The 20403-nt window shown below is 52.5% G+C and overlaps 4 protein-coding genes across 8 annotated transcripts in view; 1 reads left to right on the top strand and 3 right to left on the bottom strand.

The window, feature by feature from the left end:
- Cfl1 (cofilin 1) overlaps positions 1–2112 on the bottom strand; it is a 2366-nt gene extending 254 nt beyond the window's left edge. The window contains exons 1-4 of the mRNA XM_031384972.1: positions 2101–2112; positions 684–991; positions 242–318; positions 15–52 (exon numbers count right to left, since the gene is read on the bottom strand). Coding sequence (XP_031240832.1) covers positions 15–52; positions 242–318; positions 684–991; positions 2101–2112 — 435 coding nt within the window. The remainder of the gene's footprint in view (positions 1–14; positions 53–241; positions 319–683; positions 992–2100) is intronic.
- Positions 2113–2851: 739 nt separating this feature from the next.
- Positions 2852–4530, bottom strand: LOC116101392. Its single transcript, XM_031384971.1, has 3 exons — positions 4511–4530; positions 3719–4139; positions 2852–3205 (listed from the first exon to the last, which is right to left on the bottom strand). Exons 1-3 carry the CDS (start codon positions 4528–4530, stop codon positions 2852–2854), a joined length of 795 nt encoding a protein of 264 aa, XP_031240831.1.
- Mus81 (MUS81 structure-specific endonuclease subunit) lies at positions 3828–10068 on the top strand. 3 transcript variants are annotated; one of them, XM_031389298.1, is made up of 17 exons: positions 3828–3922; positions 5128–5288; positions 5384–5513; positions 6111–6193; positions 6639–6740; positions 6877–6945; positions 7113–7198; positions 7594–7734; positions 7869–7964; positions 8063–8184; positions 8267–8364; positions 8677–8793; positions 8880–8975; positions 9130–9258; positions 9335–9438; positions 9727–9810; positions 9889–10068. In XM_031389298.1, the coding sequence occupies exons 2-17, from the start codon at positions 5154–5156 to the stop codon at positions 9953–9955; spliced, it is 1659 nt and encodes a 552-aa protein (XP_031245158.1). In that variant the 5' UTR covers positions 3828–3922; positions 5128–5153; the 3' UTR covers positions 9956–10068. The 3 variants fall into 3 exon arrangements, with proteins under 3 accessions (XP_031245158.1, XP_031245157.1, XP_031245159.1); XM_031389297.1 differs by lacking the exon at positions 3828–3922 and adding an exon at positions 4044–4540; XM_031389299.1 differs by lacking the exon at positions 3828–3922 and adding an exon at positions 4869–4949.
- An 836-nt stretch (positions 10069–10904) lies between these two features.
- Positions 10905–18679, bottom strand: Efemp2 (EGF containing fibulin extracellular matrix protein 2). 3 transcript variants are annotated; one of them, XM_031389313.1, is made up of 11 exons: positions 18627–18679; positions 17907–18024; positions 17631–17679; positions 16804–17010; positions 15001–15123; positions 14640–14756; positions 14378–14497; positions 12634–12753; positions 12423–12549; positions 12026–12221; positions 10905–11201 (listed from the first exon to the last, which is right to left on the bottom strand). In XM_031389313.1, the coding sequence occupies exons 2-11, from the start codon at positions 18015–18017 to the stop codon at positions 11040–11042; spliced, it is 1332 nt and encodes a 443-aa protein (XP_031245173.1). In that variant the 5' UTR covers positions 18018–18024; positions 18627–18679; the 3' UTR covers positions 10905–11039. The 3 variants fall into 3 exon arrangements, with proteins under 3 accessions (XP_031245173.1, XP_031245172.1, XP_031245171.1); XM_031389312.1 differs by lacking the exon at positions 18627–18679 and adding an exon at positions 18308–18433; XM_031389311.1 differs by lacking the exon at positions 18627–18679 and having other exon boundaries at positions 17907–18218.
- Between the last annotated feature and the right edge of the window lie 1724 nt (positions 18680–20403).

The following is a 20403-nucleotide window of genomic DNA, read 5'->3' as shown; positions in this document are numbered from 1 at the left end:
CAGCGGTCCTTGACCTCCTCGTAGCAGTTAGCTTGTAATTCATGCTTGATTCCTATAGGGTGAAAAAGGAGAGCAGTGAGCAGGAAGCACTGGGGTGGGGTGGGGGTCTGTGTCTGGGAAGGAGCCATTAGAGCAGATGAGAGGAGGAAGATGTCCCAGCTGGCAGAATGGAGGACCCGTCATTGTCATTTATCCAAACTGCAACCATGTTCCCAGAAGTACATCCAAAAAAGGGTCTTACCCGTCAGCTTCTTCTTGATGGCGTCCTTGGAGCTGGCGTAGATCATTTTGCTCTTAAGGGGTGCATTCTCAGGGGCCCTGAGGACAAAGCAAGGAAAAAGCTGCAGCTACCTCTGGGGAAGAGATGACTCAAGAAAAAAAAAAAAACCCTAGGATACTCTTAACAGTGGGGATTTTCTTTTCCCAAGTTCCTCACTGGTTTTTGTTTTTGAAACGAGAAGTCTTTCTATAGACCAGGCTAGCCTTGAACTCTCAGGCATCTGCCTTCCTCTGCTTCCCTCAAGCTGGGATTGGTGGCGTGGGTACCACCACCATGCCTGACTCCTCACTGGGAGGGTTGTTACAACCCTGACCACCCCACCCCCCAATATCTGGGATGGTTTCTGTTAAGTGCTGAGAAAGGGGACCCGAGGTAGGCAGAAGAGCCTGAATACAGTGCTCACCAGAAGATGAACACCAGGTCCTCCTTCTTGCTCTCCTTGGTCTCGTAGGTTGCATCATAGAGAGCATAGCGGCAGTCCTTGTCTGGCAGCATCTTGACAAAAGTGGTGTAGGGGTCGTCCACAGTCTGCCCCACGTCTCCTACCAGGATCTCCTTGCCCTCCTCCAGGATGATGTTCTTCTTGTCCTCACTCAGGCAAAAAAGCACTGCCTTCTTGCGTTTCTTCACTTCTTCTGGCGTTGAAGACTTGCGAACTTTCATGTCATTGAACACCTTGATGACACCATCAGAGACAGCCACACCAGAGGCCTGAGGGACAAGCCAAATAATATGCCTTGTAAGGGAAAGGATTCTGGGGTATTCTTTCCAGTTACAGGAAACCTCAGTCAGGACAAAAAAGGTCTACTACTCAGCCCCAGACTAGCAATGTCCCTGTGGGTGAAAGACAACCTTTTCCCTATCCAACTCATCATCTAAGAACTAGTTGGGACAAACTTCCTGCAAGGGAGAGATCCAATTATCTAGTTCAACATCCCCATAAATGTTAGAAATAGTACTTATTAAAAGAAAACCTAGCCAAGAGTGGTAGAACACGCCCTTCTCCGAGTTGGAAGCCAGTCTGATTTATAGAATGGATTCCAGGACAGCAGGGAAATCCTGTCTCGAAAACAAAAACCTTTGCTGAGTTGTGAACACCAGATTCAAAGAACCTGAAAAGTTGCTGATTAAAATGCCGACTTAGGATAGAAACAAAAGACCAAACTCCTGGGCCACAGTCTCATCTCCAGGAAGAGAATCAGAACATCAGAAACTCACAGAGACACCAACATCTGCTCAACAGTTCATTAAGCCCATTAGAGCCTTTAAATGCAGTCATTGTACAAACGACACTCTTTCCTGCTGAGATCTCCCAAACACAAGAATTACAACCCTTAATTAAGGCCCTGGACAAACTCGTCATCCAAGAGTGGTGAGAGTCCTTCAAAAAAAAAAAAAAACTAACAAATTAATAGGTCAAACTGTAGTACTTCAAATCGTCGAAAACGAAAACTTTTTTTTTGGTACGGTCCTGGGGGACGACCCAATCAGAAATCTACAATCAACCCTCCCCACCACCACCATGAAACTGCAGAGGAAGCTAGCCACGTGATTCACCCGCTTCCGGAGTAGGCGGAGAAAAGATTGGACTAGGTTCTGGGCCTCCCCCAAGAGACACTCTTAGCCCAGAGGCAGCGAGGCGGAGGTCTCCTCTCATCGCCTAAGCATCGCCTTTAGGAATAGGCGTGAGCCTAGTCAGCTTGAGAGGTAGCTGGAGCCAGTTCCTCAGCAACAGTTTTCCATGCCCTCAGGCTAGACATAAGAGCTGGGTGGCTTCCGGGCGGTACCCGCCTCGGTCACTTCCCTAAACGCGACTCCACCCTCGGCCCCATCCGGCACAGCAGCAAAAGGCCTACAGCCGGGATGGCAGGGCCCAGGCATGTGCGTGCGCACGCGCTGTTCTAGCTCTAGCCCCCAAGTCCGATGAATAGAGAAGCGAGCGTGTAATCGCTCTTTCTAGAAGCCTGCGATAGCCTGTATAGGACCCACTCCGTGACTCGGTCGCAAGGAGCCTCAGGAGCCGGCGTCTCAATCAGGCTCCCTGATGCCTCAGCATCTCCCAGAGCCAAGCCGCCGCCCCCGCCCCTCCCAGACGGCGGAATCCCTGCCACCTGCTGTGGAGACGAACCTATCCGCAGAGGGAGGAAGATGCGGGGAAGGGAACAGCCCTTGGGTGGGGCGCGCGCCGACACCTCGCGCGCTTTTTCCCCAGCGGCCCCGGGGCAGGGTTTGGATGCCGCGTGCTCCGGTGCAGCGCGCGCCATCGAGAGCCAGCGAGCGTTGCCCGAGGCTCGGCACATCGGACCCCTCCCCCACGGCCAGTGTTCGCGCTGGCGCAAAAGCAGGATGGGGGATGGGAAAGGAGCCAGGGGGCGCGCGAGCGACGTCCGAGTCGGCCCTTCCCGGCGCCCACAGGCGCGCACGCGCGGCCTGCCCTTCAATGAGACCCTTAATCTCGCTCGCGGTGCTGGGGGATGGGACACTGAGAACGCTTCTCTGCTGCCCCCACCCCGCCCGGCGCGCAAGCCAGAGATCACAGAACTGCTTCCCTCAGGCGCAGTGGCCTAATGCTCACCATGTTTCCGGAAACGAAAGGGAGACAGAAAGAGCTACCGAAGACTTGAGCCGCCGCAGCTGCTGCCGGGATCCGACTGAACGCGGCCTCTCCCGGCCCCTTCCGTTTAGTAGGAGCCGCACAATGAGGGGCGGGGCGGCCTTCCGGCGCTTGCCGCTCGGGCCGACGGGAAGTGAAGTCCGGGGATTTTGCACCGAAATAGAACTAGCTGCTACCGGGTTCCGCAGAGCTTGAGGCGCAGAGGAGGCGGAGGCCCAAGAGGCGTGGGCTGCTGCACGGAGAGTGAGCCCATTGGTGCAATGGACCAGAAAACGCTCTGAGCAAGAGGCCCAGCGCTTGAAAAAAATGACCTGAAAAAAATTCTCTACTTGAGTCTCTCTTTATCCCAGAAGTGAAGTGTTTTTTTTGTTTTTTTATGGTTCCTGAAAACCGCGATTTTGAATCAGCGACTTGGGATCCTTTCCCAAAGAAAAGAGAATCGCAAGTATAACGGTGTCTTCAGGCCAATAGAAATGCTTCCGTGCAGTGAAATTTCAACAAATAGGATTTTTTTTTTAATCGGGAAGTGCTACAAAAGAAGTTTGAAAGCTTTGGCTTTGTAGAAAGACATTTGCCAAATGTCTTTACGTTCTTAGATCAAATTACGTTCTTAGATCAAACGTAATTCGTGGGGGAAGGGTGAAGAGTTGTGCATTAAAGACTTCTTTATATTTCTTTTACCAAGATACAAGAAAAGGAATACAACTTAGTTCCCAAGTTGATAGGTTTATGACTATTGTATGACTATTTTAACATAAAGACTGAAGAGAATCTCTATGAAAGCAAAAGTTTAAAATAAACTGTGGTGGGAAGATTTCTCTGACCTGAAACAATGACCATGGCCTCACACTCTGTAGAAAAAGAGGGCAAGGTCGAAACAAGTCAGAGGCGAACGAAACTGGGGCCCAAGCAGAATAAAGGGTGTAAATGAGGCGCTTCCCCAGGAACGAGGCAACACGCAGAGGATGCCGGGAGTTGTAGTCAGGGGCTTTCTGCTGCACTCCTGGGCAACGTCGCAGGAGCTCCAGGTGGAGGCCGAAGCTTGACCCCCTCCTCTCCCAAACGCCTCTCTTAAAGAGAAGTCTAGCTCCACCTTTTTCGAGACTCGCAGTTTCCCAGAGCAACGGGGGGAGGGGCCACGCAGTTACCCTGGAGACGCGCTCCTTCCGCCCCCGGCCGCGGGATGCCCTAGATGTCCTTATTAGGGCATAAGCCTCCAGAGGGCGTGCCCAGCCCGAGCGCCAGCTGCAGGCTCCTTATAAGGCTGCTTGGGGAAGGAGGCGGGTGCAGAAAGCTAGACTGAGAAGAGGGTCTGCGAATTGGGCTCCCGGAGACTTCCGGCATGACAGCTGAAGACCGTGCGTCGTTCCAAACCCTAAAGGGACCACTATGCTCTACTGAGCCCTGTGTGCCTCAGCCTGAAACATCCTCCCCTCCCCCAGCAAGGTTCCCACCTTCATCCTCTCTGAGGCTCCTTCACTTTTAATGAGCCACAGAAGCGGAGTGTGAATAGCTTCCCCGGGATCCAACCATTCGAACTCCCCACCTTCCAGGATACACCGCTCATTACTCCTTGCAAGGGAGGAATAAAATACACATCCTCGCCATTCACCTACCCTGCGCCTTCTGTGCACATCCCCGACTTGGTACATCTCGAGATCTTTCTGCTTCTCCTGTCCTGCCTTACCTTTATTTCATCCCTTGCGCCCCTTCATAGATGTTTCTCCCACAAATATTCTTGGACTTGTGTCCGTCCCTCTCCTCCACTTTCCTCAAGCCCTCTTTTTCCAGCCTCTTTTACGATAGTGAGCCTGAAATAGCCTTATGAGACCTTGAAGCAAGCCAAGTTCAGGTTTCTGAGTGTAACCCCCCCCCCAGCCCTCCCAGTCAAAGGGGGCGCTGTCGCCTTTTTAACAGTCAGCACACACAAAAATAACCGAGTCAGCTCTCGATTTTTTGGGTGAGAGGAAAGGGTGGGTCAAAGCTCCGTGGCCTGGGTGGGACCTACCCAAAAGGCTTGTGCTGGCGGCGAATGGGGGCGGTTCTAAGGGAAAGGTAGTGCACACCGAACTTACTAGCCTCTTACTGCACAGTACGGGGGCAGAGAGGCCATTCCTTGAGCTAGTGCCCTCCTAGGCTGGAGAGGTCCTGCCCTCAAACAAGTGTTCTTATACCAACCGAACTGTCACGATCCCAGTCTCAGGTTTTTTGTTTTGTTTTGTTTTGTTTTGAGACTCCGAAAGAGCCAGTCTAGATCTAATGGCGGAGCCGGTCCGCTTGGGCCGGAAGCGTCCGCTGCCTCTTTGCCCCAACCCGCTCTTCGTTCGCTGGCTGACCGAGTGGCGGGACGAGGCAGCCAGCAGAGGGCGCCACACGCGCTTTGTGTTTCAAAAGGTGAGTCCCAGCTGTTTCTGGTGACAGGCTCTAGCAGAGCCAGGTGATCCACGAGTCCTAGTTTGATAAGTTCTCTTCTCCCTTGCGCTTGCCAGGCACTGCGCTCCCTCCAACGGTACCCGCTACCACTGCGCAGCGGGAAGGAAGCCAAGATACTCCAGCACTTCGGAGACAGGCTCTGCCGCATGTTGGACGAAAAGCTGAAGCAGCACCTAACATCAGGCGGTGAGCACCTCGGGGAGTTGGTGTAGGCTGTGTCTACTTTGGCTTCAAATTACCCTCTCACAACCTGGGTTGCTGTTCGACCCAGGGCTAGTGATTGATGATGCTCCATAAGCCTCCTAGAGACAGGGTGGGTGGCGTTGTGAAACAAGTCTGTAACCCCGCCATGTAGAAGGTGGGGGTAGAAGAGTAGGGAGTTCAAGAGCATTCTCAATTCCATAGTGAGTTCGAGGCTAGCCTGGGCAACCTGAGACTATCTCCAAAAAAGTGACATGGATCGGACATGGTGATTCGTGCTTTTAATCCCAACACTCAGAGGAAGCAGGAGTTCGAGGCCAGCCAGGGCTTAACTCAGTGAGACCCTGCCTCCAAACCAAACCACAGTTCCAGGGGATCCAGCCCCTACTTCTGGCCTCTTCTAGTATTGCATGCAGGTGATGCACAGACATACACACAGGTGAAATACTCATATACATACAATAAAACACACAAAAAAGCTTTAAAATATAACATTCAAATTCACAAACTGAGCAGACTATATCTAGGCTCCTCCTAGCGGCCAAATTGTGTGCAGGACTGACTTTCTTCTGATCTCTGCAGGTGACCATGCCTCCAGCTCACCATCTAGAAAGAATAGTGCCAGCCAAGGACCACCTGCCCAAGCCCAGGACTCTTCCATGCCAGTGAGGATTGGGAAAGGAACACTAAATGGGAGGAGGGGGCATTGAGAGTAGACTTCTTGGTTTGAGGGGTTGAATAGCCCTGTATCCGATAGCTCTTATAGATTGAAATTGGCTTGGGACAGTCTCTTACCTGCTTTTGAGAGGTACCATCGTAATTCCTAAGTAGGATTATTGGGGCCGCTGTAGACAGAGTTCCAAAGGGAGCTGCCAAGGGATCAAGCCCAGGAAGTTGTGCGACTTGTACCATGTTACTGTTCTCCTGGGGCTAGGGCTGGGGCTGAGGTGGGCACATACCCCCAGCTTTTGCTGCTGCTCTGGCCACCATCACATTCCAGATTTACAAGGGTTTGTAGCCTCATCTCCCTCCCCAAGCCCATGAGGCCCGCTGAAACCTCAACTCACACTGTCAGGCATTTTGAATTCAGAGCTCCTCTGTCTCTCTCAGGTTCCCACCCAGCCTCAAGTAGGAAGCACCAGTGCTGGCTATTGGCCAGCTCAGAACTCAGGTGCCCGAGAGATCCTGCTGCAACTCTACAGGGAGCACCTGGTAAGCAAGTCAAGCCCGTGGGTGGGGCACAGCAGCAAGCTCACAGAAGTGCCTGGACAGAGTGCATACTGGCCACCGCATATCAGAGTGAGGAACCCTGGACCTGAATCTACCCTCATTTCTACCATTGTTTCAGAATTCTGAGGGCCACAGCTTCCTAACCAAAGAGGAGCTGCTGCAGAAGTGTGCCCAGAAGACCCCCAGGGTGAGCATCCAGCTGAGAGTGGGCAGGTAGATCCCACTGCAGTTCTCCCTTCATGGCAGGCCCCCTTGGTATGCAACCTGATCCAAATGTGGCATATGGTTAGGGGCACAGGCAGTGTAGGCTTGGGAGTACTGGGGTCTCCCTGAAGGTCTCCTTCCCTTTCACAGGTAGTGCCTGGAAGTTCGAGACCCTGGCCTGCCCTCCGAGGTCTCCTCCACAGGAACCTCATCCTCAGAACACATCGGCCAGCCAGGTTGGGCAAGCAGCTGGGAGCACAGGAAGCAGGGATGGGACACATGTAGGAGTTAGGATGTTCTTAGCCTCTCTCATGGCCCAGCACATCTCAGACCTGGTGCTGCTGAGGCTGGGGAAGGCCAGCCTACCTGCTAAAAAGCCTGATTGATATTGGAGATCTGGAAAGTATGAGCCTCAGAGGAAAGGGAGGACAGGGGAAGAAGTTGGGAGACACATTGCAAAGCTGAGACACCATTAGGGAGGTCCTGAGGAAGCTGACCTGAGGGACAAGGAGACAGAGGAGATGGGAAACCATCGAACCTATATCCAGGAGGGTGAGGCTCAGCTAGTTAACGGAAGGAGAGCATGCCAGGGATAAGGAAGATAAAACCTCATGTGCCCCTCACCTTCCAGGTATGCACTAACACCAGAGGGCCTGAAGCTGGCCCAGAAGCTGGCCGAGGCAGAAGGCCTGAGCACTCTGAACACTGGCTTTAGGCCAGAGGAGCATCTTGAAGAAGACTCGGCAGTTCCAGAAGCCACCTTATCAGAACCGTAAGAGAAAGAAAAGGGGGCAACCATACCTTTCTCCCCGAGACTTATAACTGATTCAGTTGCCCCTGTGAGTTACGGGAACTACCCTGGTACTGAGGGTTCTGGTCTTATGCACAGCCTCCATTCTATTATAGTGGCACCACCAAGGGGGGCGTCCAGCAGAGACCACTGGAGCTAAGGCCTAGCGAGTACAGAGTGCTGTTGTGTGTGGACATTGGTGAAACCAGGAGGTAAGGAAGTGGGGGAAACCTTGAAAACGACTTGAGGATGCTGGAATGTGGTAGGTACTGGCTCGCCCTGACTCTGGCCTTCTTTCTTGAACCATCAGTGCAGGACACAGACCAGAAATGCTCCGAGAGTTACAAAGGCTACGTGTGCCCCATACAGTACGCAAGCTGCATGTTGGGGACTTTGTGTGGGTGGCACAGGAGATCAGGCCCAGAGACCCAGGTAAAGGGTCTTGGACAGGCATGGGAGGCTGGCCTGGGTGGATACAGGGAAGACAGGAAACCTCTTCTTGGCTTCTTGGCAGAAAGACCCGGGGAGTTGGTCCTGGACCACATTGTGGAACGCAAGCGGCTAGATGACCTGTGCAGCAGCATCATTGATGGCCGCTTTCGGGAGCAGAAGGTGCCTTAATCAGCCTGCCTCACTCCTTGCTTACCTCAACCTAGAAAAGCTCCTGGGTGGCCTCAAAACAGAGCCTCCAGCCACATACACCCACTTGGAGCCCCTTCTAAGCCGTGCAGGTGCACGGTTGGAAAAGTTTATCTTGGTTGGCTGGAGTACCCTAGCCCTAGTGATCTCACATAAACATATGAGAGGAGCCAGTAAAGATGAGGATCAGGGTCTCTTGCAATGTTAATGTGTTATTAACTGATGGCTGGTCTAGACATGTGGGCATCTGAGCTTGACCCCTGCTGCTTCTGCCTGCCTTCCTAGTTCCGCCTGAAGCGCTGTGGCCTGGGGCACCGGGTATACTTGGTGGAGGAGTATGGGTCTGTCCACAACCTTAGCCTTCCTGAGAGCACATTGCTTCAGGCTGTCACAAACACCCAGGTGAGCTGGGAGGACGGGACCAGGCTGGTAGATTTTACAGCCCATGGCACAGGCCAGGAGCTCCCTTCCTGTGCCCTCTTCTCCAGGTCATTGATGGCTTTTTTGTGAAGAGAACCATGGATATTAAGGAGTCAGCTGGCTACCTGGCGCTTTTGACAAAGGGCCTGGAAAGACTGTACCAGGTGAGCAGCTGCCTCTGTCTGGTACTGGACCCTTGCCTGGTGTTTATTGCCCAAGCAAGGAAAGGTGGGACCCTAGTTCACTGAGGCCTGGGAAGGGACTAGATGGGGCTTAGTCTTTAGAGCCTACCCTGGCCTCAGTCCCCTCTTCTATCAGGGCCACACCCTACGCAGCCGCCCTTGGGGAACCCCAGGGGATGCTGAATCAGGAGCACAGCCATCCACAAACCCTCTCTGCTCACTCCTCACCTTCAGTGACTTCAATGCAGAAGCTGTCAAGAACAAGGTACCTCCCTTGCCTCTCCTCTGCTCAGGTGGCCTAGGCCAGGGTCACCCTTAACACAGGACTCCCTCAACCCCAGGCCCAGTCCGTGCGAGAAGTATTTGCCCGGCAGCTGATGCAGGTGCGTGGGCTGAGTGGGGAGAAGGCAGCAGCCCTGGTGGATCGATACAGCACCCCTGCCAGGTACACCCCAGAGAGTCCCTCCGAGGGTTCCTCTGCCCTTCCTGTGTGGAGTTCAACATAAGCAGTGCTCCTGGAGAGTGAGCTTGGCTCTGTGCGGGAACCTTGGCAGCCTCTGCCCTGGTGTTTCCCAGGAAGGGAGGGCAGGCAGCACGGACCAGGGCTCTAACACCAGAAACAGGAAATGTGTCGTGTTTAAGATTCTTCCATTCTAGGCTAAACCCCTCTGGCCTTAGCTCTCATGTCTCATAATGCTTGCCCAGATAATCAGCCTTTATATGCCTCACCCAGTCTCCTAGCTGCCTATGATGCCTGTGCCACCGTAAAGGAGCAGGAGATGCTGTTGAGCACGATCAAGTGCGGGCGTCTACAGAGGTACAGCTAATTACAATCTGCAGAGAAGACTGGGTTGCCTGAGGCACCAGGCTGACCTTCTCCTGACTTTTCTTACAGAAATCTGGGACCGGCTCTGAGCAGGACCCTGTACCAGCTGTACTGTAGCCACAGCCCTCTGACCTGACGCTCCCCAACACCCACTCACCTTCATCTCTATCAAGGCTGGCTAGCCTTTTAACTGAGATCCTCTGAGCTTTAATAAAAATATAAATGTGTGTGGTCACGGGTGTTAAGGAAGCAATGCCAAGTTCTTTATGAAATATGCAGGAACTGGAAGACTACACTGGTGAGCCAACTGTTTTGTTTTGTGGTGCTGCTGGTGGTGGAGCCAATAGCCTCATACATGCTAGGCAATTCCTATTCCAAAAAGCATCGATCTGCAGCCTTGTACAGTGGCCTTACACACTCCTAAAGCCAGCTTAGCCTACTTGCTATGTAACCCAGGCTGGCCTAGACCTTCCAATTTTTCTGGGCCCACCTCCCAAGACCTGGAATTAAAGGTGTGGGCCACACCATGGTTCTTTTTAGGGCAAGCTCCTGGGCTAAACATGGTTGTGCACAGCTATAAGTACATAACTTACATCAAACCAGACCCTAAATAAAAAAGGATGGATGGAGGGAGGGAGGGACAGTAGACAGATAAACACTCCTTAGGGGTTGGGAATGCCCTAGTGAGAGAGTCAGTAGAGCACTGCAGATATAATTAGATGGCCCTTGGTCAATAAGTTTCTTTGAGAACAGTGTTCTCAATCCAGTTGCCTCATTTTAGTGATTGAAAACCAGTAGGGCTTGTGCAAATGCACAGCTTGGGGTAGGGCTAGGATGGTCACCCCAAACTCCTAGCACTGACCAGAAAACATGGTTCCGGGCCCAGTATCAGCAAAGCTCTTGAGTTAGGGCCAGAAGTATATACTCTTCAGAACTCTCTGCTCAGGTTGATTCTGAAGGATGACCTTAGCTCTGAAACCACCTCAGCCTGAATGTAGAAAGGACCCATTGTGTGAAATTCACCTGCCTCTCTCACACGCCAGCCCCTTCCCGGGCTGAGGTTACTCACCCACCTCAGCCAGGACTCCTTCTTTCTCCCTTTATTGTCCTTCACATCATAGTCCCTTTAAGCAAAACAGTCATCCCTGAGCCCCCAGGGCTTCTTAAGCTATGGGAGGGGGGAAGGGGGCCCCCACACGACCCTTCCCTGAGGGTCTTCTTCAGAAGGTATAGGCTCCCACAAAGACGGTGAGTCTCAGTACAGAGCTGGCCCGGTAGCTCATAAGGGAGTTCATGGTGACCATCTCCAGGTCCAGCACGTACTCCCGGGGTCCTGTCACTGGCCTGGCAAGGACCAGCATGGCGCTGACATTGTTGATTTGCTGCAGGGCACAGTGGACAGCAGAACATAGGGATGGTGTTAGCCTATAAGCCGGGACCCTATTCCAGCATCACCCCCCTCCCCGTGGCCTGAGGTCGGGAAAGTTTGATAAGGCTCAAGTCCTTCCCCAGCTCTGACCTGTAGACATTTCTCTCCATTGGCATCTGAGTCCCTGCCACTGGTTCTCCCCAGCAGCTCCTTCCTGGCCCTATCTACCCTGAGTCTCCCTCCATCATGACTACCTGATGACAACAGCTTTGGGGATGATGGGCCTTTGGTGACCAAGAGCCATCCCATTTCCCCTCCAGAGTATTCCGTTCTCTCTCTGTCATTGCTTTGGTGCTGGGGAAGAGCAGAGGGCCTAAGAATGGAGCAATGTTCTGCCATAGAGCCGTGCTGTCAGCTCCAAGGCAATTTTGAAGGGAGAAGCTTTGATGCCAAACATCTTACTGCTGAAGGCAGCAGCATAAGGAACCATGTTCAAGACACCCTCACGCCTGCACCATCATCCCTACTCTCTTCCCCTTACCAGCGGACTAGAGTCTCTGATCCCAGCCCTACAGGAACCACATTTGTTTTATGGATAAGGAAGTCAAAGCCAGGCAAGAGAAAGCAGTACTGGGACTCCAAGCCCACTAAAGGACTGCTCCTTAGAGCTGCCTGTAGCATGTTTACTAGGAATGTGGAACATCTCTGACTTCTGACATGACCCCTGCTTCCCAGGACAGGGCTCTGAGAGAAGAAGCAGGGCAGCTCCCACCTAAATCCCACTTCAGGTATTCTATCTTAGGAGTCAAGTTGGGTGTGAGTAGAGAAGCACCTTACCCTAATGTAGAAGTCACCCTGTGTGTTTCCAGCACGGATCTGAAAGGCATTGTAGGCGCCAGGGTAGACAGAGGTAGCCTGGATCTGAAACACGTCAGCAGGCACACTTCGCTCTGAGGTGATGCTCATGTAGCGGTGCACAATGGATGAAGGCTGCTCTCGACAAAGGGGGTTGGAGGCAGGACAGAGGCAGCGGCTAGAGACCCCAAGACAGGACAGGAATGAGGGCTCGGCCCGTTTCCTAAATACCCACCTTGTAAAGAGGAAAGCCCCAGCATGTAAGACTATAACTCCCATGAGACATCATGGGTACTCACCAGTCTGATTAAATCAGTTAGACCCCACAGACCTCTGGAAATTGTAGTTACCACAGCAAACTGCCACCAGGTTGACTCACTTGTCCGACACTTGGACATAGGGCTCCACACAACGGTTGGTGTCCACACAGCGGTAACCCCCATGGAAGTTGACACAGGTTTGGGCCTCAGAACATTGGTGTGCACCTGTTTCACACTCATCAATATCTGTGCCAAGGGAGGTGGGGTTGGACTCTAGGACTGACGGTAGGCTACCAGCCTTTCAACTCCTGCCCACCCAAGCACCTGTACCTTGGCAGAGCCTTGTAGCCAGCAGTTGGTAGCCTTGTGGGCAGTGACAAGAGAAGCGGCCGGGCTCATTGACACAGCGGTACTGGCAGAGGTAACTGGAGTAGCTGCACTCATCGATATCTGAGGGAGGGTGGGGATGAGGACCCTGGGCCAAGGGTAGTCCTCACAACCGAGTCCCACAGACTTTTACCGAGAGAGCCCAGGACCCCCATAAGGCTGGATGTGGGAAGAGAGAAGGAGTGAAGGAAACCCATAATGCTCAAAAAGGGGACGGAAGGTTAGAGGGCTGGGGATATAACTCGGTGGTAGTACTTGCCTAACACGCTTGAAGCTCTAGGTTCCATCCCAGCAAGGAAAGGGAGAGGAAAAAGAAAAGAAAAAGAATAGAAAGGTTTGAAGCTTGGCATGGTGCTATATGTCTATAATCCCAGCGTTTGGGAGGTAGAGGCAGGAGGATTATACCAAGTTCAAGACCAGCCTGCTCCACATAGGGAGCCAAGCCAGGATTATATCAGGATCAAGGCTAGCCAGGGCTACATAACAAGACCGTGCCTTGAAAAACACACAGCAGGGTGTTTGATCACAACATCTGGGAGGCACAGGTAGAAGCAAGCAGATCAGTTTGAGGCAGCCTGGTCTATACAAGACACTCCAGGCCTGCCAGGGCTAGAGTAAGACCCTGTCTTAAAACAGCACCCCTTCCAGCATATGGAGCACCTCTCTTCCCCAGGACTTTAAGAATATTTAACCAAATACTAACCTAACTCGGTGGCCTGTGCCTTTGATTCTAGCACTACTACATAGAGAGCTTTATAAAAGCCAGGGTTACATAGACTCTGTCTTGAAAAGCAACAAGAATCTAGAGGCTTGGGCACTATAAGTCCTACTGACTCATTTTAGAAAGGGTCCGCATTGAGCCAGTCAAATGAGTAGGTATCCTGAGGGGAAATTTGCTCTGTTCTTTCCAAGTCTTGCAATCTGAAGTCAGAATGCCCAGGCTTTGGCTGAGTATGTGCCCCTCATGCAGCATCCTATCTCTCTGCTTTTGTTCCTTTCACACAGCTGAACACCAATGATGCTGTGCTTCACAGTAGAGCATAAAATAAATGAGGGCATGCCAGGTAACATGGTGAGACACCTGGGATCAAGCCGCAGCCCCGGCTTTCCCATTGAACTTGGACGGGTCACTTCATCTCTGTAAGTGGAAAGACAAAAGCCACCACTTTCTCTGAACTTTCCACTTGCTTTCTACAGTTCTGTCAACACACCTAGAGGAACGTTAATGTCCTGTTTACAAAAATAAATCACCACTGACCAGACCAAGTAAGACTGAAAATTTAAGTTATAAACAAATGGCGCTTCCCATGTTTTCTACCTGAGACTTGATGAAGCCTGTTATCACTGTCCCTAATACTCCAAATAACTCATTTGCAGTAGAAATGGGCCCAGAAAGAAGAAGAACCCAAGCGTAGAGCTCCAATGCAAGTCAACTCAACTTTCAGGAAGGCCGGCCCCTCCATCCTTCTCTGTCTCTCCTGCAAGCTTCAGAAGCCCCTAACATACCATCCCCCCAAGCTAGGAGTGCCAAACAACCAGCTCAAGATGGTGTTCACGGAGGCCTGTGGGTGCAGAGAATGAGACACGGAAATCTCAAACAAACGACTACGCGACTGGAGTTGGTCCAATATGTTGCAAGTGCTGGGGGGCACCAATGCTGTATCCAGTAGCACAAGTGAACTCTCACCACTGCAGGAGAAGCCATCCCTGTGCAGCTCATAGCCCTGGTTACAGCGACACAGGAAGGTCCCATAGGAGTTGAAGCAGCGCTGCTCACATGGGGCTCCCATGTCACACTCATTCACATCTGAGGGTGTGAGGACAAATAGGAGGGTGAGAGTAGGAACACTGCCCAGAGCCCCACTTGACTCAGGCTCAGGAAGGAGATCCTGCCCCCACCTCACACATCTCTACCCAGGATCCCAGAACCTCGTCTGGCACAGCCTCACCCACACAAGAGCGGTTGTTAGGTCCCAACTGGAAGCCTGGCTCACACTGGCATCGAAAAGAGCCTGGCAGGTTCACACATCGGTGTTGGCAATAGCGGTAGCGACACTCATCTATGTCTGAGATGGAGGCAGGGGAGGGAAAGTAGAAGACAGGCCAGGTGGGGCCTGAACTGGCTCGCCTCAGCACCCACACTCACCCCTGCCTTCATCAGGGAGCTGAGTTGAGTCACCCACATTTAATCTTCTGTGTCTAGTGACAAGAGTGCACCAGGAACAGAGGACTGGGGTGAGGTAAGGCATCAGATCAAGAGCCAGACCAAGGTCACCCAGCAAGAACTTAGGAAAGCCACTCTCAACTCACCCACACATTCGGGCCCAATTTTTCGGTAGCCATCAGGGCAGGTGCACTGGTAGGAGCCAGGAAGGTTATGGCAGTCTTGGCTAGGGCGACAGTCATGCAAAGCCTGGGTACACTCGTCCACATCTGTGGGAGACACCATTCAGCCTTTGCCTGGAGCCCACCATATGCTACTGATCGTGTGAGGTATCTCATTTGGGGAGGAGGTGGCCCATGCTAGACTTCATTCACATGGGTACATGGGTAGTTGGCACTAAATCATTAACATGTAATTCATCCCAATAGTCCAAAAAGAAGTCCACCAAGGAGTCACCAGGAAAAGTACCCATTAGGAACGCTTATTAAAATATGGCCTTGTGGGGCCTGCTGGCACACACCTTTAATTCCACCACTGGGGGAAGAAGGTGTGGGGAGAAGAGGCAATAGGATCTCTGTGGGGGCTGGAGAGATGGCTCAGCAGTTAAGAGCACGGACTGCTTTTCCGTCCTGAGTTCAAATCCCAGCAACCACATGGTGGCTCACAACCATCTGTCATAAGATCTGATACCCTATTCTGGAATGTCTGAAGACAGCAACAGTGTACTTACATATAATAAATAAGTAAATAAGTCTTTTTTAAAAAAGAGAGAGAGGGTCTCTGTGAGTTCTAGTTGTAGCTAGAGCTACAGAGTGAGAGACACTGTCTTTTTTTTTTTTTTTTTAAAGATTTATTTATTTATTATATGTAGGTACACTGTAGCTGTCTTCAGATGCACCAGAAGAGGGCATCAGATCTCATTATGGGTGGTTGTGAGCCACCATGTGGTTGCTGGGATTTGAACTCATGACCTTCCGAAGAGCAGTCGGTGCTCTTCCCCGCTGAGCCATCTCATCAGCCTGAGACACTGTCTTAAAAATAAATAAATAGCCGGACGGTGGTGGCGCATGCCTTTAATCCCAGCACTTGGGAGGCAGAGGCAGGCGGATTTCTGAGTTCGAGGCCAGCCTGGTCTACAGAGTGAGTTCCAGGACAGCCGGGGCTACACAGAGAAACCCTGTCTTGAAAAAACCAAAATAAATAAATAAATAAATAAATAAATAAACAAACAAACAAAGCTTTGTCCATTTACACCCCTCAGCTGACTCTAGGGCCAGGATCTTTCCTCCTCCAAGGCCAATGGTTCCTAAGACTGACTCCAGATCATAAAGCTGCCAGAGGCTGGGAGCAGAGTTCTTGCAAGTCTGTACAGGAAATGAGGGACTGCTAGGGACTTCCGGGGCCTGCAGGCAATGCACTAAGCCTTCAGTAGATGAAGATTTGGATATGTCTCTGAGGAGCCAGAGGGAAGAAGGAGCATGAGGTCTGGGGTATTTAATAGGGAAAATTACTTTTATTATTGTATTAATTAATTAGTTAAGTTCTTGAGACAAGATCTCATGCAGCTCGGGTTATCCTAAAAGGCCTTATGCAGTTGAGGATAAGCTTTTCCTTCGGGTCTTCTTGCTTCTACTTCCCCACTGGTGGGGCTACACGTGTGTGCTACCACAATTGTTTTTGTAGTGGTGGGGATCAAATCCAGAAACTGTCTCAAAAACCCAAAAGCCAAGCCAAAACAACCAAAAACAACAACAACAAACCAGGGAGGGCTGAAAAGTGCTACTAGAGGATTAAAACAAACAAGAATGAAGTGTGCCGGGAGATGATACCATGATGGAATGCATTACTTTGTACAGTAAATACAAAATTAATTACAAAAAAAAACCAAAAAAAACAAAAAACCTTGTAAAAGGTGTAGAAGCCTAGGTGCCAGTGAGGCCCCCACTTACCCACACAGCTCTCCTGTTCATCAGGCTCATAGCCTGGCGGGCAAGGATTTGGGTGTTGAGCAGGGGGCACTGGCGGTGGAGGTCCTTCACCATGGAGATCATTAATGACGGCAGCAGAGCGAGGCAGACACAAATAGCCTCCGTAGTGGTTGATGCATTTCATTTCACCCTTGCAAGCCTCGGGGATGGTCAGGCACTCATTGACATCTGCAGAGAGGGGCCTGCTGGGTACAGCCAGTCACCTGGGCTGGCCCTGGAGGTAGTGGGAGGCAGAAGCCCAACTTGGCCTTCTCTAAGCTGAGCGACAGAGCAGGGCTTTCTCTCTGCTCAGCAAACTAAGGCTCTGACCTGGAACCCCTGCCACGGAGTTGCAGGACTGGGCATGGGGCCCCCTATTTCACACTGTTATCTCCATTCTCCTGCCTCCAAGTGAATTTCCATTCCTCCTCAAATCCCTGCCTCCACCTTTGCCCAAGAGTAATTTGCAGGCTCCGACCAGCGGAGCATGTACTGCTCTCCCAGGTTGCATTGGGATAAAGAGCTGGGCGAACAGAGTACAGAGCAGTTCAGGGAAGGTGTACATATTTCCTTCTCTCTGGGCAATAGCCAGGTGCTCTCGCCTCCCGCAGGATAGAGGCAGTTTGTTCAGCTTCTTCAAGGGCTAGGGCTCCTAACTGAGTGGCACAAGGGAAGCATGGCTGGCTACCAAGCTGGACAAGGAAAAGGCCATCAAGTTCCTGCAGCAGCTCTGGGAGATAAAGTGTCCCTGGGAAGCAATAATCCCCTTCCCAGTTCCTGAAGATGGCTAGTACCCCAGACATACTCACCCCGGCAGTGCTGGCTGTCTGCATCCCACTCATAGCCATCTGTGCATTCCTGGAAGGGAACCCGATGTGGCCAGTGACCACCCTGGCTGTCTCTTCCAACTAGCCAGGCCACGACCAGGGCCTGAGCTCAGTCATGCTCAGGTCAGCTCCACACAATGGCCTCCAGCTTTCCACCAACCAAGCAGGGGAGAATCTTTCCCAGAAGCAGCCTCCCCAGGATCCTGGTCTCGCTGTCCTTCCCATCCCATCCCAAGTTGGTGACCCCACGGTCCCCACCGTGTAGCTGTCCGGCTCCTCGGGATCCTGTGAGGACGCTGCTCCCAAGAGCAACAGCAGAAACGCCCAGAGCAGTAAAGACCCGGGGAGGCAGGAGGTAAAAGGGAGCATCCTGGGGCTGGGAGGTGGTTGGCAGAAGTCAGGGGTTTCTGCCACGGCACCCCCCATTCCCTCTATCTGGAAGGAGAGCCTGGGTCCCAGCTGGCTCGTCTCAGGACTGTGCTGAGACTGGAACCTTCCAGGGCTGGGGACCAAATCCTTTCGCAGGCCTGGGGATCAGGCCCGCAATCCTGGACCGCCCCGCCCCCGCCCCGCGAGTGAAGTTCAGGCCTCTCCGCTCCGCGCAGCACCGACTCGGCCGCCACCCGGCCCGTGCCCTCCCTCCGCTGGAGGCCACTCACGCGTCGACTCCAGCAGTGCCTGCGGGCGGACGGACGGACGGACGGACCGCGCAGCTCACTGGACGCGCGGCCCCAGGAAGCGCCCCCCGCCCGCCCGCCGGCCGCGGCCCACCCCGGCGCCTCCGCCCGCCCTTCGGTGGATTCCTGAGCCCGCGCCAGGGGGAGGGACCCCGACCCCCCGGCTTCTCCGCCCCGGCCGGCCACAGGCCCCCACCCGGTCCCCCGCGGCGCTGCCTGGAGTCGCCTGCGGACGCCCAGCCAGTTTCCCAAAGTTTGGGTCCTCAGGCCACTGACCTTGATGCTTGGCCCCCAAACTCACCTGGGGACCCCAGGCCTTCACTCAAAATGTTATTCTGTCTACCTAGACCCTATCTAACCTGTGCCTCCGGAATCGCATACTGTGCTCTCACACCTCCGTGTAACCCGATTCTGCGCCTCCCAGCACCCACTAAGCATTTAATCCTCAGAGCTCCAAATTCTACTACTTTCAGAATTTTATTCAGTGTTACACCATCACTACTTAGATGGTCCTAAAACTTCATCCAAGGTTTCCAGATCCTTGTCCAGGCATAAAATTAATTGTCCAACTTCCTTTGCATCCACCTCCGTGGCCTCCAGGTGTTCTCTTTACTTGGTGTACTGCTTCCCCAAGCCCTGCCTGCGCGAAGCTACAGTAGTATGGGGGCGAGGGCAGCAGCAGTCTTGGCCCCAAATGAATGGAACCCCCTGAGAAAACGGGCAAGCTTGAACTTGGGCGCGGAGGACACTAGGGCCCAGTGCCAACCCTTTCCCGACCCTCTTCCCATCCAAATCCCCTACCCAGTTTCCGCCTCCGCCCCCAGCGGAGATCATGCCTTGGAGGCGGAGTCTGGGTGCCTCTGGCGCCCAGGAAGGGGTGAATGGGCGGGACTCCGCGTTGCCCACGTCTCAGGGCGGGTCTAGACGGGAAAGGGTTGCGTGTCCAGGGTTCCTGTCCCTGGCCCAGACCGCTAGCGGCAATAGCACAGCCTGCCTTCCTTTCCCTTACCCAACCTCTTTCCATCTTTTTTGTTTGTTTGTTTGTGTTTTGTCTTTTTGAGACAGGATCTCACACTGTAGCTCTGACTGTTCTGGAACTCTCTAAGAAGATGAGGCCTCGAACTCACAAAGATCTGCCTGTCTCTGCTTCCTAGGTTCTGGGATGAAAGGTGTGCACTACCATGCTCCGCTCTACCTTGACGTAAAAAAAAAAAAAATCTGCTTCATTTCATTCAACTGTCTGAGTGGTAATGTGTGTGGTTTCTGCGTGTGTGCCTATATACTGGCGGAGGCTATCGCTCCCCACCTTAGGGTTTGTCACCGAGTCTGGAGCCAGTGTGCTCTCAGGTCTGCCAGTCGCCACCTCCCTGGCCCTCTAGGGGTTACAGACATGCATCACCACTATGGCTGGCCTTTATGCTAGGGCTGGGGATCTGATCCCAGACCCTCAGGCTGCATCCCCTGGATCTGGATTTACAGGAAGTTGTTAGCTGCCCGATGTGGGAACCAATCTCAGGTCATCTGACAGAGGAATACTGGAGTCATTTCTCCAGCACTGACTTTTTTTTTTTTTTAAGCAATAGAGGGTTAGAGGTATAGCTCAGTAGCATCCTGCTTGCTTAGCATTACTGAGATCCAAAGTTCACTCCCAGTAACTCCTGACACACTAGAGTGTGTGTGTATGTGGGTGTAAGTGTATAAATGTGTGTAAGTGTGAATGTGTGTGCGTGTGTGTGTGTTGGAATTCTGAAGTAGAACAAAGCCCACAGAGAGATGTGTGGGGAACAGATGAAGTCCTGAGCAAATATGTACTGTTGATATTAACATAGTTAAGTCAAGGACCCCAATCGCTCAGACCTGTGGGAACAGCAGGGCCTTCTCCACATCAGGCTCACAGAAGTGACAAGGCCTTCCATGAGGACAGATGCTGACAGTGTATTTTGAAAGCCCAGATGACTGTAGCCTGGGATGCTCCCCTGCAGAGATCCCTAGGGAAATTAGCTAACTCTCCCCCTTTGGCTCATATAGTAAACCGGCTGGTTTTCTAGGCGGCTGGTGTGAATCCCTCAGAACACATG

This window comes from Mastomys coucha, unplaced genomic scaffold (assembly GCF_008632895.1).
Source record: "Mastomys coucha isolate ucsf_1 unplaced genomic scaffold, UCSF_Mcou_1 pScaffold21, whole genome shotgun sequence".
NCBI lineage: Eukaryota > Metazoa > Chordata > Mammalia > Rodentia > Muridae > Mastomys > Mastomys coucha.
Note: the sequence above shows the minus strand (reverse complement) of the source record. Positions and strands in the feature narration are given on the sequence as shown.

What these genes read in the sequence shown, in the direction of transcription:
- Efemp2 (XM_031389311.1), bottom strand. Translation starts at nt 18,074, where the DNA reads ATGGGGGGTGCCGTGGCAGAAACCCCTGACTTCTGCCAACCACCTCCC. An exon ending in AATTGGGCCCGAATGTGTGG is followed by an intron (nt 14,757 to 15,000) that starts GTGAGTTGAGAG and finishes CCTCCATCTCAG; the next exon opens with ACATAGATGAGTGTCGCTAC. An exon ending in GGATGGCTTCTCCTGCAGTG is followed by an intron (nt 12,754 to 14,377) that starts GTGAGAGTTCAC and finishes ACCCTCCCTCAG; the next exon opens with ATATCGATGAGTGCAGCTAC.
- LOC116101392 (XM_031384971.1), bottom strand. Translation starts at nt 4,530, where the DNA reads ATGTGCACAGAAGGCGCAGG. An exon ending in ATGTGCACAGAAGGCGCAGG is followed by an intron (nt 4,140 to 4,510) that starts GTAGGTGAATGG and finishes AGGAGCCTGCAG; the next exon opens with CTGGCGCTCGGGCTGGGCAC. An exon ending in GGCCATGGTCATTGTTTCAG is followed by an intron (nt 3,206 to 3,718) that starts GTCAGAGAAATC and finishes AATTTTTTTCAG; the next exon opens with GTCATTTTTTTCAAGCGCTG.
- Mus81 (XM_031389298.1), top strand. Translation starts at nt 5,154, where the DNA reads ATGGCGGAGCCGGTCCGCTTGGGCCGGAAGCGTCCGCTGCCTCTTTGC. An exon ending in GAAGCCACCTTATCAGAACC is followed by an intron (nt 7,735 to 7,868) that starts GTAAGAGAAAGA and finishes ATTCTATTATAG; the next exon opens with TGGCACCACCAAGGGGGGCG. An exon ending in AGGCTGTCACAAACACCCAG is followed by an intron (nt 8,794 to 8,879) that starts GTGAGCTGGGAG and finishes CCTCTTCTCCAG; the next exon opens with GTCATTGATGGCTTTTTTGT.